The 23,136-nt window shown below is 36.9% G+C and overlaps 1 protein-coding gene across 1 annotated transcript in view; it reads right to left on the minus strand.

Moving 5' to 3' along the window:
• Nucleotides 1-7,613: 7,613 nt before the first annotated feature.
• The window catches only part of LOC126235199 (uncharacterized), a 305,365-nt gene continuing 289,842 nt past the window's right edge, over nucleotides 7,614-23,136 (minus strand). Inside the window, exons 24-25 of the mRNA XM_049943929.1 lie at nucleotides 22,341-22,466; nucleotides 7,614-10,179 (exon numbers count right to left, since the gene is read on the minus strand). Coding sequence (XP_049799886.1) covers nucleotides 9,827-10,179; nucleotides 22,341-22,466 — 479 coding nt within the window. The 3' untranslated portion in view covers nucleotides 7,614-9,826. The remainder of the gene's footprint in view (nucleotides 10,180-22,340; nucleotides 22,467-23,136) is intronic.

Here is a 23,136-nt window from a genome sequence, read left to right on the forward strand (position 1 = left end):
ATGCTTTCTAAGATGTTCAACTTGTTGCTTAATTTAATATGGTATAACACTCCATTATTCTTAAATAAATTCTTATAACCTACATCTCTGACTGCCCACCTGATGGGTCTGTTTCTTTTGTTGTATCTATTTTTATTCTGCACATTACAAGTCTATGATGATGTAAAATTTGTGTCAATATGTAATCAGTTTTATTTTTAGTTATTTTTGGCCCTAACCAAGATATTTTCTGCTTGCTTCCTATTGCAAGACTGTGTTAAGGAGAAAGACATTCTTCATTGTAAATTCTACTGAGGTATGTCATTTTACTTTTTGTACCACAGCCAAACTTTTCCACTGAAGAACCTTGTTTTCAGTCAACTTTCAATTTAAAATCCCTCATTAGCATTTTGTAGTGGGATTTGTTGCCATTTATTACGTGCTTCCAGGGTCTGTTCCTATGCAGTAAAATAATTTTACTTTGTCTTCGTTCTCATGCCCATACTCTGATAATTGAGTTATAAACCGTTTGTTCTTGTTTAACCTCTCGTCCAGCTTCATAAACCTGCCTTCAGATGTTAATGGTCTGCAGTTTATGGTACCTAAATAAAACTTAGTGTAAGGAAATGGTCTTCTATGGTCTACATTATTGCTTGTTCAGTCATACTTCATTTCCCAGTGTCTAACTGCAGAACAGAGCACTGATGATGCCTAAGGTTCACATACCTCGGTGGAAGTTCTCAAAGATGACCAATATCATCACACCTAATGACATAGCTGCCTTTGTTGCACATATGGCCATGCAGACCTACCTCTCTCTTGCGCATTTGCCAAGTTGCAGTGTGAGCTGGTTATATGCACTTCCTTTCCTCACCACTACACCACATTATAACACAACCCACCTGCATGTTTCCTAAGCTGTGTGAAAGGGCCACATGCCTGTTGGTTTGCAATCAGCAACTGCTTGCAGGCGAGTGAAAGCAAGCTGTGTGGAAGGCAAGTGACAGGAAATGAGAACTGCTAATTTAGCTTTGCTACAAGGATGCAGTCTGCACACAGCAGTAGCACAGAACTAGAAGAGTTTGGCAAGGCATGTTGCTGGGGGGGGGGGGCACTTTTAGGCAGGGAAATTGATGTGAGAAAAGTCACCACAGAAGGGTTTCCAAGTGCCATTGCCTGATCAGCTGCACATCTAGCACCAGCTGTTGGTTTGTAGCATGGATGCAGATATTTCTGGAATAAAAGTTAATTGAACACAGCTGACAAATTGGAGATGCCGGCAGAACATGGATCTTGCTTTATAGTATACCATTATATTACGCTGTGTGATCAAAAGTATCTGGACATCCCCAAAAACATATGTTTTTCATATTAGGTGCACTGTGCTGCCGCCTACTGCGAGGTACTCCATATCAGTGACCTCAGTACTCATTAGACATCGTCAGAGAGCAGAATGGGGCACTCTGCGGAACTCACAGACTTTGGACATGGTCAGGTGATTGGGTGTCACTTGTGTCATACGTCTGTACGCGAGATTTCCACACTCCTAAACATCCCTAGGTCCACTGTCTCCAGTGTGATAGTGAAGTGGAAACGTGAAGGGACATATACAGCACAAAAGCGTACAGGCCAACCTCGTCTGTTGACTGACTAAGATCGCCAACAGTTGAAGAGGGCTGTAATGTGTAATAGGCAGACATCTATCCAGACTATTATACAGAAATTCTAAACTGCATCAGGATTGACTGCAAGTACTATGACAGTTTGGCAGCAGGTGAGGAAACTTGGATATCATGGTCGAGCAGTTGCTCATGAACCACACAACACCGGTAAATGCCAAATGACACCTCGCTTGATGTAAGGGGCATAAACATTGGACAACTGAACAGTGGAAAAACGTGTGGAGTGACGAATCACAGTACACAATGTGGCGATCCAATGGCAGGCTGTGGGTATGGCAAATGCCCAGTGAAAGTTATCTGTCTGCATGTGTAGGGCCAACTGTAAAATTCGGAGGCAGTGGTGTTATGGTGTGGTCGTGTTTCTGATGGAGGGGGCTTGCACCCCTTGTTGTTTTGTGTGGCACTATCACAGCACAGGCCTATATTGCTGTTTTAAGCACCTTCTTGCTTCCCACTGTTGAAGAGAAATTCGGAGATGGCAATTGCATCTTTCGACACAATTGGGCACCTGTTCATAATGCACGATTTCAGGTTTCGATGGGAATTTGTAGCTTCATCGTGGCCAGCCTATGACATTCTCCTGCTAGCTGTAACTTCACTGCATTACTCATAGGAAAGACACAGTTTCGACATGTAGTAACTACGCCCAGCCACTTCAATTAATAAGCTAGCTATGAATGTTAAAGTTTCTTTTCAAGATTCTTACATCCTAAAAAAACATTGAATGTGCCATATAAAGACATTTATGTAAGATTAGGGGCTATGAATAATTAATTTAATTGCAAGTTAGCCTGTGGAAGATAGTTAAACATGCAGATACCCAACTGAAGGTACAGCTGGAATTCTTTCTTGGCAAATGGATGTGTCTTTTAGCGTAGGAATAGAGGGCTCAGCAGGGGGTAAGGTGAGGGGAGAGCAGTGGAGAGATGCTCATGAGGTGGGTCTTCCCTGCCTGCCCCGACATTAACGCCCTTAAACTAAAGTTCAGAGGTCATTCAGCACTTTGGTTTTGAGTGTAATAAATGTCAATGCGTCATAGCCTCAAAGTAGCCATCCAGGTTTGCCCACCAACTCCTCCGCATATTCGGCTGATGCCACAGTCAGATCAGTCACCACCTTGTAATGATATGCATTTAAGCACACATACACGACAGCAACATTCTATCTTCCAATGTTTGTTTGTCTCAGTGTGATGGTTAAAAGCATAGGAAACATGATCATGGGATTTTCATTAATACAGAGTGAGGCATAAAGGATGAATGGTTTTCAAATGAGCAATACATCGTTAGGAGTGCTTCAAATTTTTTTTAAATTGCAGAATAACACTCAAATAATGTTGCCATTTAACAAAATTAATGCTTGAAAACAACATCTCCCAGGTGATGGCCGTTTTCAGCGACGCACTTCTCAAGGCGCTCTCAGAAGTTGACTTCAACTCTCTGCAACATACCTCTGTCTATTTGGACGATTTCCACATAAACAGCTTCCTTCAATTCAAGTGTATGTGGTTTATGCACGTAAACACATGATTTGAAGTAACCCCACAAAAAATAGTCACACATGGATAGGTCACGGGAATGAGGAGGCCAATGAATGTCCCTAAAGCGGGAAATAACTCTACCATGAAAAACAGTCTTAATTGCTTCCATAGTCAATATTGTCGTGTGAGCTGTAGCTCCATCTTGCTGAAACCACACTCGCCGGATAGGAATACGTTTTCTTTTTAATTCAGGTAGGAAGAATTGAGTGATCATCTCTCTATATCATTCAGAGGTTACGGTTCCCGCTCTTGTCTTGGAAAAAGTGTGGACCAATAACATCTGTACCTGTCACAGCACACCAAACAGTCACCTTGGGACTATGTAATGGTTTCTCATGCAGTAGTTTTAGGTTTTCACTGGCCCAATAACATTTCTGCTGATTTACCATTCCATTCAAATGGAAATGAGCTTCATCATCATAAGCAAACTAATAATGTCATTTTGCTCAAATATGGCATACATTTCTTGGGCAAAATTTTGCTTCTGCTCATAATCTCTTGGGTTTAATTTTTGCACAGTGGCCATTTTGTAGGGATGAAATTTTAGGTTAGCATGCAAAAAAGCCTTACCGAGCGATTACTGAGGCGCAGTTCAGCCAGGTTTCTTCTAGCAGACCGACCAGGTTTATGGAGTATGGCTTGCCGAACTCTTTCCACATTTTCTTGTGTTCGAACTGAACGAGGTTTTTTGTTCATAGCTGTTCTTTTTGTTCGGAATGATTCTAACCAATGTGAAATGGTGTTACAAGTGGGAACACTATCATGTCTACCGAGATTGCAATGGTGACGAAACTCACGCTGCACTACAACAATAGACTCACTATTGCGCACAAAACTATCATAGCTAAACACACGATGTTGCACAGTCCACGGCTCCATGTCCTTGACTGAACAAAATGGCAGGAGCTACCGATCACATTACCACATCACTCCCCCCCCCCCCCCCCCTCCCACTGCCTGAGCCTGAATACTAGCTGTTCTAAAAATGTCCATCCTTTCTGCCTCCCCTGTATAATGGGCAATTAGTTTATCTTATAACAGTAGTGATGGAAAGACGACATCAACTGTTTTGTAATAGCATCCTGTAAGGAGTACTTAAAATTAACTAGATGTTGTCAAAACAAACATTTTAATTCATGTAAATGTAACGATTGTAATGTTCTCTTTTTACATTCCTGCACATGGTACTCCCAATTCCTTCTTTTATTACAAATGTGAGTGACACATTCAGATACTTTTATCTTGTGATTAATATATGTAATAAACATTATTTCCCAATGTGGGGCCTTAACCAAATCTGTCACAAACATGAACAATGCAAAATATCAATATACAACAGTCTCAGTCCAAATTTCAGTGCTGCTGAATCTCAGAAACTGGGAAAAAATAAGACCAGACTGCATGCTAATTACATGCCAGCAAATGTCTGTCAATTTTGTTCTTTAGCAGCCAGTCTTTGTGTCATCTTCAATACACTAGGCCAAGAGGAGAAGATGCTTTGCCTCCTCATGCATAACAACAAATACATTATCAAATAGCTGAATGGACGTACTTCTCGCTCTCCTTCCCTCTTTCATTTCTCCTTGGAAAAAACAATTAAAAATGGGCACACTTCATATGCAGTGACTGCAGTGTAAACACTTTTATTGCTCCAAGATGACTAGTTTCAGTGTCTTATTCTGCCATCAATAAAAAACAGTTGGTGAAATGCATACAAATGATAAAAAGCACACAGCTAAAATCCTTCCCGCCCATGAAAGCTGGTGGCAAACATGATTCTCCTGATTCTCTTTGATTTGGAGAATCATGTTCGCAACCAGCTTGCACTGACAATATGAGAATTTTAGCTGTGTGCTTTTTATCATTTGAGAGCATTTTACCACACATTCCATCAACTGGATTTTTATCAAGAGTTGTATACGTGGGGAGTGCCTTCCATGCTTCGATTTCATGCAATGTAACATGGCAATTTTATAGCAAGTTCCAGAAGATTAAATGAAGGTGAGATATGACTGCTGAAACCGGTCATCTTTGAGCAATAGAGGTGTCTACACTGTGATTCTGGCGTATGCAATGTGTTCATTTTCAGCCCTACCGATCACCCCACAGCACAGTATGTGTACCTTAAACATTATTAAACGCACCTCAGCAGACAGCATAGTACTGATAGTTGACTGTGTGAGTGCTTGATATTATCTTCAGGAATTTGATTACTGTGTAATCTTGCATCAAAAGGGTGTAAATCAAACTGATTAATCAATTTGGTAAAGGAAAACATGGTCCATTGCAGACCATAATATGCTTTATTAATTGTGCGATCAGCAGATTTTGACATTAAAAGTCATATTCAAGCACATGTGGATAACCATCACACGATTGATCACATTAGATGCAGCACATAAATCAAATTACTATTCCACATATAATGCCACATTTTATATACCGTATTTACTCGAATCCAAGCTGCACCTTTTTTCCGGTTTTTGTAACCAAAAAAACCGCCTGCGGCTTAGAATCGAGTGCAAAGTAAGCGGAAGTTCTGAAAAATGTTGGTAGGTGCCGCCACAACTAACTTCTGCCGTCGAATATATGTAGCGCTACACAGGCATGCAGATAAATACTGGCGGCAAAACCTCTGCGTCAGTAAAAAAAAAAATAAAAAAAAGGTGGAAGACGAGCTTTTTTCTCCACCACGAGTTTCGACCACTTCATTTTCATACATTATCCAACGAAGTAAATACAAATTCCGCATTGTTCTTCTTCGAATGTAGCGGCATTTTAATGTACTACGAAAATCCGACTGGCAAGACCGTTTGGGATGTTTGTCAACATGGCCAACTCTACGTTCTGAATTTTTTCCTACCTGTGAGAAGGGATGGTTGCTAATAGGAACTTTTATGAATTGTGAATCACACGCATTATTCTCTTCACCATAAGAATAATACGAATATAAACATTTTGCCATGTATTCTTTCGTGTTTGCTGCTATGTCATTTAAATCCTTTCTGCCCAATAAACTACGAAACTAGAGTGCGACAACAGCAAACGCGGAAGAATATACATATCATGTCATGTTTATATTCGTATTATTCTTATGCCTAATAGTGATACAGTCAGAATTGAAACACGGGAATTGACTAGATTTTTAAATCTAAGATGACTCTAATTTCCGTGCTGAATACAAGTACTAAAGAGGCGTCTGCAAAGATTTTCAAACGGAGAAAAGTTTTCGCTAAACTCTCGTTCAGAACATCTTGCATCATACGCAGCCTATTATTTGGTTCTTGTTGATCATTATCAAAGAAAGCAGCAGTGTAAGTAACAACAAATAGCAGTCTCTTGCCATTGTTTCGCTAATGAGACGATTCCTCTCTCTTCTTTTTTTTAAATCGTAAGCGGCGGTAGCGCGTACAAAAGCAACCCATGCCGCGAGCGGCGACAGGCCGTAAACACTCATTATCAGAATGCGACGAACAATGCGTGACACAGTACAGTAATGCATTTTCAGCTTAGAGTGACGTAAACACCTATAACAAAGAGAACGGCACTTATCAGATGAGAGAAAAATAAGCAATCAATTCAAACCAGAGCATGTGAAAAAGGAAGGGTACCCGTATAAATACGGACGGAGCGCCTGACGCATAGCAATGCCTACCTGGTAAAGCTTAACTGCTAAGCTTACGACAACCAAACTACTGTAGCTGTATCGTCATTTATTCGGCCTAAATTGTGTCTCATATTACAACTGACCAACTTTGTTTCGAGTTGGAGGTGTGGCCTAAAACTTTTCTCTCTGCTTCGAGTCTCATTTTTCAGGTGCGGCTTAGATTCGAGTGCGGCTTAGATTCGAGTAAATACAGTAGTCCATATACATACATACATCATACATAGATAAAAGCCATGTCAACATGTGACGACATACGTGGACTGCGTAAAATGTGACCTCATGTGTAGAATAGTAATTTGGTTTATGTGCTGTGTCTAATGTGATAAATCATGTGATGGTTTTTTATATGTGCTTGAAAATAACAAATGTCGAAATAGGAGCTGATCATACAATTATTAAAAGAATATTACGCTCTTCTTCACAAAATTTTTTGAAGCTGTGGTCCATGCAAAAACAAAATTATAATTGTTAATCAACATTATAAAAAGATATATGTCTGCTTCGCAACTTTCCAATTTGAATATGGACAGTTTTGTTACTTATTCCAAAAGATAAAAAAAATATTATCGCATTGGCATGTGCTGAAAATATTGTGCTTTTCTCAGAATTAAGAAGCATTGAGTACTGTGCATAACGTAATGTTTGTAATAAATACACTTACAAACATGAAGTGCAGCTGTAACACAGTCAAATCTGACTTTATGTTTGAAATAATCTCATTCAAAGAATTTGACAATTCAAGGAATAATAAATACAAGCATTTTATTTTATTTCTACAACAATGATTTAAAATATTCTTTCTCGTAACAGAACACTGACAAGTAACAATGTGTACATGAAACAGGAGGGAAGTCCTGCCAAATGATGACTGTTCATATAATACATACATTATGCACACATGTAACATACTGATGCACTTAAATATCACAGGAACAATAAATTGGATACAAGCAGCAGAAAAAAAAAGAAAATGAAAATTACTAATTTTCTTGTGCACGACAAGAACAAAGTTATCTTTCTTTTATTGCATCCAGGAGAATAGTATCACATGCTGTAAATAATATCTCTGTCATATAATAATACATCTAGTCGTAAATGTAGATTTTCAGCATCCGAATTACATGTGAAAATACTTCATCTGTCCCAAAAGAAATACAATTCCTATATGGCTGAAAAATCAGATGCGATAAGAAAAATTCTCTGTACTTTGTGTTGTAAAATTAAATAATTTGTGAACTCAAGACAGATACTTTGTTAACCTCTTTTACATTTGAATACAAAAATGTTTCCTCCTCCAAACAACATTTAACATAATAAGGATTTTATATAAAACACATCAGCATGTGATGTAAAATGGTATACTACTTTACACTGAAAGTACGAATCAAACATGAGGTGGATAGAACTAATATTCTCTTCAGTCAAAACTGCAACTATTCCAAGTCAACCAATACATGGAAACATAATATTGTCAAAATATAAAGCAAAAATTTCTTAAGTCAGAATATACCATGCAGGGCAAAATTGTAACAGAAAAACAAACATAAAAATATAATTGTGTTATGCAGATGGAAAGAAAAAAATGCTCTCCTTCCTAATTTACTAAAGATTTAAGTGCAATTACATTCCAGAACTGATTAAATAAAACAAATACTTTGGTATGAATGGTGCACAGTTCCTCTACTTATTCATAAGTAAAATATCTGGAACAGGGCTATCTTACACTGGTGAATGTGTAACGCAAGGAACATTGTTATCTACTCTACTGTGCATGCAATTGATTTTTAAGGGTCCTATTCATCTCTTATATTACAGTTCATCACTGCTGCCATGAAAACATTCCTGTAATGTACATACTAAAAGAGGGAGGGAGGGATGGCTGGAAGTAAATATGAAAAAATATAAAACAGTCTGCCTCAATATCTTACACAGAAAATTCATTCACAGATGCTATTCGTTTATAAATTGAGATGAATGGATAGAATAATAACTTCACAATCACGCATTATTAACAAAAAGCTAAGTTTAATTCATTCAAAAATAACCTAAGCCAGTACTATACCCTTGCACATTGAAGGTGCATGTGGAATGCTGATTATCTTAAGAAATTGAACATAAATTAAACAGGAATGTGATTTGACAACCTTCTCTTTGAAAACAATGTAGTTATGGAACTGGGATGAATAGAGATTACTATTTTACAACAGTCACTGCACACAAATATTTGGTGTACCATACTTTTTAACCAATTATCAATATTTATCACATCAAATTAATAAGGAAGATGCAGAAGAGTGGGCACAAGTACATTCATATTCATCAGTAAGGTGATACTACATGCAAAGCACAATGATCTTTTTATTTGGAAAAATTATAAGCAACAAACAAATTGCCTGTAACACTAAGCTGACATTATGTCATAACCTCCTCATCTAATAATACTGGCTGCATAATGATTAGTACTTGAAATTTCATACAGTCAATTTGCAAATATTTGATGTTTTACACTGATAATGGCCTTTATTTTTGTGCTTCCTCTCCTACAAAGCCAAACTGACTTGAGAGGAAATCATGTATATGGTAAGAAAGCACTTTTTTTGTAAAAGACAGTTGTTGTCAGTTGTAAGGTTTAAAAATGTCCTCTAATACTGGTAGCCATTTGATGAAATGTCGATATCTGTTCAGTATATGTGCAAATGCCTTGTACATGATATTGGAATGAGAGACTATACAAGACTATAGCTGTAACAGATAAACCCCAAGTATCTGTGAAAAACACAAGCTATAGAGACAAAACTGTTACTTAGAGAATGTTCTGACATTATCATCCAGTCCAATACATGTGATACAATGCTTACGCAGCTTAAATCGAATAAATGAACAAAATTTTACAATAGTGGCCTTAAATGTCACTTAACAAGTTACAACAGATATGAACAGTAATTTGATACACAAACTCTAGCGCAACACTTTCAATGTACCAGTATTGGTACCATAAACTAGGCCTTGGCCAGGCTCGGGTGCCCAGCGGATACAATTCAGACTAGTAAAGCTATTTTCACGATTCTGTTCAATGTCACGTAGGTGACACAGGCGACCACGGCCTCCTATTGAACGACCAGGTTTTGCATCTTCCATACGAAAAATCTGTGCTACAGTAGGGCGATCAGTTGGAAGTACGATACGTCGTGATGCAAGGCCCACCAGCAGGTGTCGGCAGGCAGGCGACAGTGACACAGACACAGCATTCTGTTCAAAACTTGTAGTGTACAGGCACTGGCCCAATGACTCCCATTCTAAACTATATACGCCTGAAAAACAAGAAACAATGTTATGCAGTCTATAAATGATGCACACAGAAATATCAAATAAAGATAATGAATAGTACTCTGACAGGTACAATATATCATACTTGACAACAATGAAGGTGGACTTTTTTTTGCCATCAGTCTTCTGACTGGTTTGATGGGGCCACCATGAATTCCTCTCCTGCGCTAACCTCCTCTTCTCAGAGTGGCACTAGCATTCTAAAATCTGAATTATTTGGTAGATATATTCCAATCTCTTGCTGATTCTGTGGAGGACCTCCTCATTAGTCCACCTGCTTTTCAACATTCTTCTGTAATACATCTCAAATATTTTGATTCCCTTGTGTTCCAGTGTTCACACTGTCCATGATTCACTACCATACAATGCTGTCCTCCAAATGTCAAAAAATGGCTCTAAGCACTATGGGACTTAACATCTTAGGTCATCAGTCCCATAGACTTAGAAACCACTTAAACCTAACTAACATGCGGACATCACACACATCCATGCCCAAGACAGGATTCGAACCTGTGACTATAGCAGCAGTGCGGTTCCGGACTGAAGCGACTAGCCGCTCTGCCACAATGGCTGGCCAAAATGTCATTCTCAGAAACTTCTACCTCAAATGAAGACCTATATTTGATGCTAACAGACTACTGGCTAGGAATGTCCTCTTTGTCTTTGCTAGTGCTTTTTGTGTCCCCCTTGCTTCATCCGTTGTGGGTCGTTGTGCTTCCAAGGTAGCAGAACACCTGAACTTCATCGAATTCGTGACCACCAATTTTGATGTTAAGTTAAGAATATTTCAATATTCTCATTTCTGCTACTTCTCATTACTTTCACCTTTTTCTGATTTACTCTGTACTCTGTACTCATTAGACTGTTCATTCCATAGAACAAATACTGTAACACTTCTTCACTTTCACTGGTGGTAGCGATATCATCAGTGAATCCTATCTTTGATATCCTTCCACTGTGAATTTTAATCACACTCCTGAATCTTCCTTTTATTTCTGGCACTGATTTTTCGAGTATAGATTGAAGAGTATGGACAAAACACAGCGCCCCTCTCACACACCTTTTTTAATCCGAGCAATTTGCTCTTGGTCTTTCAATCTTATTCTTTCTCTCCATTCTTGTACATATTGTATATCATCCACCTTTCAGTGTAACTTAATACTATTTTTCTCAGACTTTCAAACATCTTGCACCAGTTCACATTGTCCAATGTTTGCTGTACATCTACAAATCCTATGAGTATATCTTTATTTTTCTTCAGCCTTGCCTCCATTCAAGTGCGAAGTCAGAAGCACCTCTCTGCTGCCCTTTACCTTTTCTAAGGTGATTAAAAAGTAGTTCAAATACACCTTGAGCACTGAGAAGCAAAAAATGGCCATTCGAAGGAGCAACATGACATGAAGGCTGTGGCAGGTTCAGCAAGAATCACATAAATCAGGTGTGAGATAAATGCAAATAGACCTCTTGCCACGGAGTAATCAATACTGGTAACAATCTAAAAATTTTACACACACAAGGAGGAGGGGAAAAAAAACAGAATGTAATCTACAATAACAGAACAGCCTGACAATGTACCTTTGACATTTTTCTATAACTGTAATTAATTAATTAACAAATCATTGTACAATTCAAGTGTAAATAAAGAAGCATAAAACAGTAAGTTTGAATATTAAATGATGTGGATTCCCAATGGTACACTCAAATACCTCAAAACTGATACAAAAGATAAAGTAATTTAATAATCACTTCACAGCAGAAATGATCAAAACTTCTTTTATGTGTTTGCTGTGACTGTAGGCAGCATATGAGGATGAAACCATGGATACTTAAGGGCAATTTCATCTTAAATCATGCAGGACACGTCAGTTTATGATCATGAATTTCTGTATAAAACAATATATAGTATGCCACTATATAATTTCATCTTGATTTTTGTAGATGGTTCAGTCCTTTGAAAAATGTCTATTTTGTAAATAACTCTTAAAACACACGCATGCACGCGTGCACACACACACACACACACACACACACACACACACACACACACACACACACACCTTGATACAAACTCAACTCGCACGCACACGACCACAGTCTCAGTCTTGGCAGCCATAGGCTTGGCCATGAGGGATGCACTTGAATTTTTGAGTGTGTGTATGTATGTTGTCTAGATCTGATGAAGGACTGTTTGGCCAAAAGCTGTTTTGACAGTCTTTCTGTTGCGTCTATCATCAACTCAGCATTTCCATTATATGGAAAGCAGCAACTGTCCTTTTCATGACATAATTATAAACACTATCTTCTCTGCTCCAACTCTCTATATTACATAAATATTTATTATTGAAAATTTAAAAAATCTCATTTTTATGAGTTTCTACGAATTATTAACTCAAAAATCTCCATTACAAAACTTAGGAAAATTGCACGCTACATTGTTTGGTTAATGTGTTAGTAGTTACTGCAATTGAAGTGTGGTTTTTTTTTTTTTTGTGTAAGTGTTAGAAATTTTCCAACATTTTGCGTATTTAGCATCACTGAATTTCCAGTGTAATATTTGTGTGTTGGCAACTCTGTTTCCAGCTCTGCTCTTTTTATAAAAACTGAGTGAGAGCTTGTACATGAATCATTCTGTATTGATTTTTTTGTTAGGCACAACGTCAATGAGGAACACAACATCAATGAGGAAATACAGAGTGAAAAGTTGAGGCATGTGGACTATGAAAAAAAGATACAAGAAAGTGGTGTTTAAGAAATGTGAAAAACATTTCACAATTGTTGGAAATCTGTTGGAGGTGTTGTAGAAATATCTTCATCCTCATCCTCAAATAACTGATACCATGACATCCGTTGTTCAGGAATTGCTATACTTGGTACAACAAGAAATTTAATGATAACCTACCTGAACTATCACCTTCACCGGAATGTGAAACTGAAGAATGCAGTGCAGATGTTTATATTCCTGGGTGTGAAGTTGTTGATCCAACTGAATGTTAGCATTTCTGTTTTAGTCCCTAATACATGACCCCTTAAACGACCAGGCCAGATAATAAGCACAGGAAGAAAATGATATGTACAAAGAAAAGTGGAAGAACTTGAGACAAGTTTCACACAAGCAACATCTTAAAACCTTTGCAAAGTGCATAATGTAGATGCACTTGCTGGAGAACCTGAAGATAGTGACACGTGCACCCAATGTGATGTGTGGTTTCAAAACCTAAACACTACTATCTCCGCAGCCACCTATACTGAGAAGGTACAGTTACTGACACTGATACCTGACAGATATTCCCAGCAGCAGATTCCGACATATATACCAATTTCCTCAAATTATTTAGCTACAAAACATAGTAAAATAAAGAATGAAAACATTTGCACATGCCCAGATTCCTATTGTGGGCATCTATTGTAAGAGGATACACTTAATGTTGCTCTGGAATTTTACCTAGGTGATGGCAAAGATTGCAGCATGCAAAATCCTAATCAGGCTGATGTTTTCTCTGTTTGTGAAAATGGCAAAAAGATCAGTAAGAGAAGCATATCTCCTAATGAAAAAGGAGAACGCCAATTTAAAAACAACAGTATCACAGGGAGGAAGTGCAGAGTTATAGACCTGATGCTTTTGTGTATGTGTCAAGAGCCACAAGATAAATGTTGAGCGCAGGAGTGTGAAGTGTTTCCTGGTGCTGAAGGGACAACTGTTAAACCAGTATAACTTCATGATACTGACAATGAAGTAACATATGCACTGTGGGAGGGAGAAGAGTTTGTGAAGGAGACAGCAGTCTTGAAAAGAGTAGCTCACCTTCATACCTGCAGGATACAAAGACAGGCCACAGTAGAAATACTGACACATTAGTTCTCCATTTCAACTCTGCTGAGAACTGGTCTTTTGCTTTTCGGAACAAAGTTCAAAGTTACCACTGGCACACACCACATGAGTCAATATTCACATGTGTTGCTCACTTCCTTGGAATATCACACTGTTTTGCTATTGTCAGTGATGATCTCATTCATGACAGTGCACATGCATGCTATACTGTCAGCATGATAATTGACGACATAGCATCCAGAGGCCTTGCAGTTCCTAAACATGTGTATGTGACTAATGGTGCAGCATCTCATTTTAAAAACTGCTTTAAGCTTTACGAGCTTGGAAAACACTGTACAGGTATTAAGACAAGAAACGGATATTTTCAGCAACAGATCTTAGAAAAAGGGCATGTGACAGTGTAGCAGGTCTCTGTAAACACCTTGCAACTTGATTTAATCTCCAGCATGTAGCTGTTGACGCTATAACAGATGGTATTGGATTTGTACAGACCATATAAAACTTACTACAAAACATAAAACTCTTATTTCTAAATGAAAGTAAATTATGGAAATTCTGTTTTAATAAAGAGCCAAGAGAGGTCTGTTATGATGCCAGTGGCGGGAATTCAGTCAACTCATTACCAGGTTGCATTCCTGAGTGGCACATACACTGCAAGAACAGTTCTTTGTGAAATGCAGCCTGTTACTATGTGTGAAATGCAGAGATCTCAGTCTACTTCAGAAGGCTTTGTTGTGAGCAAATTTATTTCTTGTTTGTATGACTATCAGTGGTGGGTGGGACAAATAATTTATGTCTATCATGAGCTGCAAGATGTAAGCATTTCCTTTACGACACCTCATGGTCTGGCAAATTCTTTCAAATTGCCATCATAAACAAATCAGTGTGCAGTTCCCATTTTGTCAAAACTGCTCTTGTTGGATCATCCTTGTCCATGTGCAAATTCAGCTTGGCTATAAAAGTTCAAAGAGCAATAAAAAACTCTTTTCAACAGTGCAGTATTGATTTTTACGGTGTAGGCAATTTCACTTCTTGGAATGTCATAAAGAAGCAAAATCATGACAGAAGACAATAAAAATTTGTGAATAATAACAGAAAAAGAAAAAAATATATACAAAGCTTTTTTTCTGTATCTATTTTTTATATATAAAATGCTTGCAAATGAACAATTGTTTTCCCACTCACTTACAAGGCTGTAAAATAATTATTTTGAGTAAGATATACCAGTTCTACATTACATTTGCTCAATATCAGCAATCAATTTAAATTTTTAAGATTCCAGGAATTCTTTGACGTTGAGAGTAGCTAGGTCTAAAAAAATTTTTTTTCAAATTTTGCACCACAAAATACTGCCCACTCTGAATGTACCTTCCACAAGTAGCGACTAACTAATGTACCATGTAATTTTTAAAATATTCAGGACGGGGTTTTAGAGAAAATAATTTATACAGAAGCAAAAAATTTCAGATTCTCTTATCTTTATGTAGAAATATTTTAGAATTTAAGAATTTCAGGCATCAATGTCATAGCTGACAGTTAGCAGTTTTTCCACTTATCATTTCTCAAGATGAATTAACATACTGTGACTATTCATATTTTCAAAACATAATTTTGAAGTCTGCTAAAAATTATAAACTTTTGTAGTTTAATTTTCCAAATTAAAGATGAGAAAAAGCTCAGAAGAGTGTATGTGTTAGTCATGCCTGATAGTATTGTGAACAAGGTTTTTATTAAAAATAATTTCATCTATCAATTGTTCCTTTTCATGACCTTTTTTTTATTTTCTCTCTTGCTATGACATTTTCACAAATACTCCCATTTAGAGAGGTCTGTAATGTTTCAAAAAATCATCACCACCATCAAAATACTTTAGTTTTTGAGATAATGATGTGACACTTTCACTCTCGATCTGTACAATTTGAGATGAAGTCGCTGTTCACTCCTAAATACTACGGATGTTGATAGGAAAACAGATACTACGAAGTGGTCTCTCAGACCGCCTTTTTATTTTTTGTACATAAAATCATTGTTTAGGGGATATATTTCTTTACGATTTCCTGTTGTTCACTACATTCCTTGCAAGTAAACTTTATAATAATTTGTATTTTTTTTATAACAATGCAGGGCACTAAACACATTGACAACTTTTAAATGCAGCAAAATAAGCAGTATACTTTTATTTAATGCATTACTAAAATAGTTACCTCTCTACTCCTTCTCAGGATATCATCAGAGGACAATATCACACATTCAAAACATAACTATATGGAAAAACAAACTTCAGTTATGAGAGACTGTATGTGAAATCAACTCTGAATTTACTATTTATTGTTGCAATGGAGAGCAACTATAGTACTCTGTAATTCTAAGACGACAGAAACTTTGCCAAATTTTAAAATTAGAAAAATGAAGTCGGAAGTAATTGCGTATTCTTATGAGGTCCTGAATCACATTTTAACCACTTTCAGCCTGCTTACATAACCTGCAGAGCTTCCTTGAAAACTTCAAACAAATCTGACCATCACCCAGTTGACACCGATATCTGGTCTTCCACTTCAAACAAGGAGGGTAAAAGGCACAGGTTTTTCGTTTTTCAAAGAATTCTTTCTGTGTTTGAGGCTCATATCTCCAAAACAGCAGCATTTTCTATGAGACTTTTCACTATCAATGCAGTCCAAGCAATGTTGTGTTCCTTTGTTCTTATGCTAGTTGTTGGCTTCAGTTTTCTCTATGGTCACCAGCTGTCGCATCTTCATCAGTTTCAGTTTCCTTCTCGGAATTAGTGTCATGTCATCAAGTATCTGTCGCCAAAATCTTCTTAGAAGAACTCTTCATTGGTTCTTGAGCATCCACATCCACTTCATGTAAAACACATTGCATAAAAGATCCTATTTTCACACAATGGAGAAATGGTAACATTCAACCAAAAAAGACGCGCAAATACTATGGTACATCTGTGATGCCTTCCAACGTACAAAAATAAGAAACAGATCACAGCAGTTATGGCACATGTGGCTTACCATTAAACAGGAAGGTACACAGAAGAGTACAATTTACTTTGCAGAAGTGTGTGACATATCATGGGACGATAAATCGTAGTGGTCTGAGAGATGATCCATAGTAGTTAATGGTTAAATACATTATGCACAAGGAACAAAATTAAAGGGATCACTGACTGAAAACGGAAAAATACTCAGAAATTTTACTGCCTTTAATCATTTGAAAATTACCAATATTTGTTTAGGCAGAAAGAGACACAAATTTACCCGGCCAGCAGGATGCAGCTCTACTACAGATTATATAATAATAAAAAAGAGGGATTTCCTGGACATGTTAGAGATACCAGAGTTCATCAAGGAGTGAATACTGGATCAGGTCACTTCTTATTGGTGTCAATAACTGACATCTACACAAAACAGAGAAAACCAAAGAAAACAGTTAATGGTCAAAAAGAAGAACAAGTTCTTAAAGTTTACCTTTTAGAATATACGGGGTGTTCAAAAAGTCTCTCCAGAGTGCCATATGCCACAGTGAATATACCAAAATGAAACTCAGTGAAATACAAGTTATTAATTTATTGAATATTCAGTTTTACTTACAATAGTTCCCATTAAATGTTGAAACTGTCCCCCCCCCCCCCCCCCCCCCTCCTGTTGCTGAATACACAATTCAATTCGTCTAATCATGTTTCCAAACACAAGCTGTAACATTTCTTCTGTAACAGAAGCAGTAAGTGTGGATATTGCAGTTTTCAATTCATCGATGGATTTTTGGACTATCTTTATAGACAGTTGCTTTCGCTGCACCCCAGAAGAAAATGTCAGGTGGTGTTAGGTAAAGCGATCGTGGAGGCCAAAGTCCCTGTGAAATTATGCGATCACCAAAAACATCAGCAAACAGTGACATTGAAAATAACTGTTCAGTATTTCACTTAACACAAGTTTTACTATGAATGGGTACCGAATATCACTGCAGTATCATTGTGTGATTATTGTTTTGTTGAGGGACCCACAATCCAATGTCTAGAAATTGCAATCCAAACTCCTATTTTCACAGAATGAAGTGGTTCCTCATGAATACACAATGGATTTGCAGTACTCCACATACAAGAATTTTGCAAGTTCATGTACCCGGATAAATGAAATCACGCCTCTTCAGTGAAAAATGTTTCATTAAGAATATCCCTTCCATTTTGTTGAACGAAATTTTGGAACCATTGACAATAATGCAGTCTCTTGCCATGATCAGTATTTTTCAGTTCTTGCACGACTGTCACTTAGTATGGGAAAGTTTTAATTTTTTTCTTACAGCTGTGTGGCCATTCCGACACTAACATCGATTTCCTGGGCGAGTTTTCTTACTGATTTGTTTGGACTCATGGACATTTTATTGGAAATATTGAATAGTTTATCCTCAGACAAAACGCTAGGACGACCACTTCTCGGTGCATCTGTCACTGAACCCATACTTCGAAATTTGTTAATCAAATCTCGCACAGTATCGCGATGTGGAAGTGTTGTCTTCAGGTAAACTGAATTAAATGCTTGACGAACTGAAACTGTGTATTTATCACCAGCTTTGAACACTTGTTTGACTAAAAACAAATGTTCTTCAACGGTTAGCATTTTAACAGTGACAAAAACTAAACAAACGAAGAAAGGAACTAAACTTAAATGTTCACGCCAACATGTAACAACACACATCAATGATACTACTGATTGTGGCTGAGATAAACGAAACAGTGGAATTTTGGGAGAGTCCACTAGAAGGGAAGTAACCCAGGCAGGCGAACAATCATACGGCACGAGAGGCTAACAATCATACGGCACTGTGGAGACACCCTGTAGTAGCAAAAGAGATCTCTATAAAAAACAGTTGACAATGACATTAGCAACTTTAGAAATGGTAGAAGACTTGTGAGAAGAATGGCAAAACTTAAGAACAGCCTTATCGAATATAGCTAATGAAGTTCTGGGGAAGAAAAGGAAATACAAGGAAACGTAGAGGAGTAATAATTTGGACACCAGAGATGGGAAAAGCAATTAAAGGAAAACAAGAATCTTTCAAGATCTACATGAATAATCCCACTAATGAAAACTGTAATGAATATGAGAAGGGAAATAATGCGGAATGCATAACTCAAAAAAGGTGCATGCAGAATCGTGGGGAACATTTTATTTGCAATTCAGAGCATGATTTACATGCCAGAGAAACTATCACCTGTACAGTGATGAAATCACTCAACAGACAAGAAAACTATTGTATACAAGTTAATAATGTACGAGAGAATGAATGGGTAGCTCATTATACAATTTTATGGTGTGGTGATGCTTTAATTCAGACATTACCTGAACTAAACGACACAAAGGGTCTGCAATTTTGACATGAAAGAACTGACGGAAATGATAAAAGCTACAAAAAATAGGAAAGCCACTGGTTTGGATGATATTAACACAGAGCTGTGGAAGTATGGAGTGTTATTAATGCATTAGACTTCTTCACATATTTAACGAATGCTGGAGAAATAAGAAGGTACCAAAAGACTGGCTGAGAGCTGAAAATAATATAATAGGGCAATAGAAATAAATGTAGTAATAATTGAGGTACAAGCCTCCTGGATTCAGCCTATAAATTATATGCCAAGTCCTTAATGCAAGATTTAAAAATGTTATGGAACAGTTATATCTTTCGATAATGTGAATATAGAAATGTATATCAGTAAATGGAAAATGTTGAACATAAATGGAGTTCTGTTAGATCATAACACTAAACTAAATGTAATTTTATATGCAGATGACCTGATTTGACTATAGAGAATGAAGATGATCTTCAAATGGGAATATATAAGTTGCAGCACAGAGTTTACAACCAAACATTGTTGGTAGATAAAACGAAAGTGATGCCATTTCAGGGCAGGCAACCAGTAAGATCCAAAATAGTCTTGAACAGTATAACCTTGGAGCAAGTAAAACATTTTAAATATCTAGGATATGACATCACTTACAAATGCAACCATGATGTGGATCAAAAATTAAATAAATTTACTTCCATATGTGGAGCCACCATAAAAAGTTTGCAGAATAAAATCAGAAAAGAAACCCAGCTGAACTTTTATGAAACAATAGCAGCACAACCCTTATTTATGGAAGTAAAGCATGAGTAACAAAAAGACACCAAGAAAGTGGAATACAGGCACAAGAAATGAGATTTCTAACAAGAGTAGAAGGATATACAAGGGAAGATCGAAACAGTAACAAATATTTAAGGAAATATTTAGCAATATATAACCTAATTGGGGAAATACAGGAAAATATTCTGGAAGAAGAAATGTAGCAAGACCATGCAAGAGATGGGTACTTTAACAGGCAATTTGTCTAATACATGAAATCAAGAAGAAGAAGAAGACTGACTCATGAGAGACAGCAGTAAGCAATACCACTTTGGGTAAGAGGAAACTACAATGTTTTCAGGCCCTTCCTGTAGCCAACAGGTTGTCTGCACAACAACAATGAAGTGCTACAACTAATTAAAATATTATTTCCCTGATAAGTATATAAATAATACAGAAAAATCTTTTGTTTAATTCAGTATTCCACCCCATGTCATGATTTGAATGTAAATTGAGCAAGGGAAGAACAGTTGGTGAATAATTCCTCATCACAAAGTATTTATTACTTTTGTCTGCTTTTTTGGAGTTGTTATTCCAGAAATGGGTGCTTAAATCAACAAAAAGGGGGAGAGAGAGAGAGAGAGAGAGAGAGAGAGAGACAACAGCTTCACTAACTGTCTTAAATGGATAACATAATAGTGGTCTAATGTTGGAGAAAGTTCCCACATGGTCACCACGGATTTTGCTGAAATTTTGTGTCAACATTTGCGCATGTATCAACTATTGCCAATTTATTAGTGGCAGAGACAGTCATTTCTTTGACCTTATAGCCCAGCTATCAATACTGCACCTATGAGTTTTTAGCAACCGTAAGACATAATATCTCCAGCAATATTTCTTGAAAGAAACAAAACTAGGCCATCTCGTACAAGTTTTTGAGCTCTTCTAAGTGAAACAATAATAATATAAAAATATCCTGAGGAATTTTCATATGGAAAATTTGAAGCAAAACTGGACAAAAAATAGACGCTCAAATGAAATGTGAAGTTTATCTTTTTGTATCTCTGAAAGTAATTGCATGAAATAAGTTACCAATACACGATCTTAGAATATGAAATTTCATTGTCTTACTGTTTTCCAATAGTCTACAAATCGAGGGCAAAGTTGATGATTTTTCTATAAATGTCAAAAATGCCATTTTTGGCTCAGTTTAACAAAAAAGAATCTTCTGCAAACTATTTTAAACTATTTTCATTAGAAAGACCAGCAATGTGAGCGTATAAGGCCCTAAAAAAGAACAAGTTGGAGTTAGGTGCAAAGTTTCAGGTTTATCTTGGAATTGCTTCCAAAGCTATAAAAAGCTAAAATTCACATTTTTAAGCTTCTATTTTTTTGGCAGACAACTTCAAATTAACCATATAAAAACTGCTGGAATCCTTTTTTTTATTTCACTTAAAAATGCAAAAAAAGTTGTACAAGATGGCCTAGTTTTGTTTCCTTTAAGAACGTATTGCCAAAGATATTATATGTCTCAAATTTGCCATAAACTCATGGGTGCATTATTGATAGTAGTGCTATGGGGTCAAACAAATGACTTTACCTCCAGAAGTATTGAATTAGTGGTCGTGAAACTTTACCAGTGTTTATTGGAAACATAAGTGAATGTTCATGCAAAATTTCATCAAAATCTGTGATGGTCATGCAGTAACCTCTAGAACACTTGTCATGGAATGACCCAATATTTACATTTGTTCTATACAATTTAGGAACATAATTTTTAAGTTACTGCAAGCAACAAAATCTCTGAGATAAATGATGGAGTAACTTGATATGACTAAATAAAATGATTTCTCTGGCAAAAACTAGTGAAAACAGTATTTCATTTTTGAAACTAAGTTTTTTCACATACTGGCTGACTAAATGGAGAGGAAGGTTATAATATTATCAGTCCCTATACATCACTAACTTTCTCCCATGTCTCCTGTATCTACTTTGAACGTGCATCATCAACTTCCCATCTCTCTCTGCCAGTTCTCACCTAGAAAATCTTTCCGTTGCTACCTGCTCTCCAGTATGTGCTAAAAAACAGCTGTCACACTAGTGTAAAACTAATGATAACTAGTTCAGATCTCTTCCAGACACTTTGTCATAGTTTAAAGGAAGCTTAAGTAAACAAGGCAATTTCTGAATGTTTCTAGTGCACTCACCAAGCATTGCTGTAATACACATGCGATTGGATGGCAACAGTGTAACAAGGAGTGCACCATCTTTGGAAACATCAACACTTGCATCATTGTGAATTTTACATTCCGAGACAATAACATTCTTCTCAGCTGAAATTTCCAAAAAATTAAGATAATAAATTATATGTAGGTCATACAGAACATAATATAAGTGCAAGAAAGAGAATGTGTGACTTGTAACCCTTCACATATGTAGTCAGAAATAAGGAGAGAAAATTAAAACATATGATGGACATGAAACACAGTGAAAACTTACAGATAGAATGCCTGTTCTATACCTCACTGAAATGTTTGGGGGGGGGGGGGGGGGGGGAAGACGAGTGAAGAAGAATTAACAGATGCTGCTGAAAAATGAGTGTCTTAATTAAACAGAAGCATCCCTCAGAGTTACACAGTTTTTTCCCCTTTGTCTTTTTATCATCTCTCATACACAAAACCACCTGACTTCAAGCTTAATTGTTTAGCAATCTTTCATTGTGTCTGTCTACAACTCAGTGATACCTGTATGTGGTTTGTACCAACCAAGACAGACAGACTGTCACAGTAACAACAAATATGAAACTAAGTAAGAAAAACCCACTGATTTGTATGGAATAAAAAATCTGATATTGCTCAAGTATGTGACAAAATAGCTTATTTAGAAATAATGCTATTTCTTCACTTCTGCTTTAGCTATACAAATGAACCGGAGTAACAAGTCAGGAGTGAACTGTTGGGTGTGAACAGTCTTGTCCTTGATCAGTTCATAAGACATGTCATT

The sequence above is a fragment of the Schistocerca nitens genome, chromosome 2 (assembly GCF_023898315.1).
Source record: "Schistocerca nitens isolate TAMUIC-IGC-003100 chromosome 2, iqSchNite1.1, whole genome shotgun sequence".
Classification (NCBI taxonomy): domain Eukaryota; kingdom Metazoa; phylum Arthropoda; class Insecta; order Orthoptera; family Acrididae; genus Schistocerca; species Schistocerca nitens.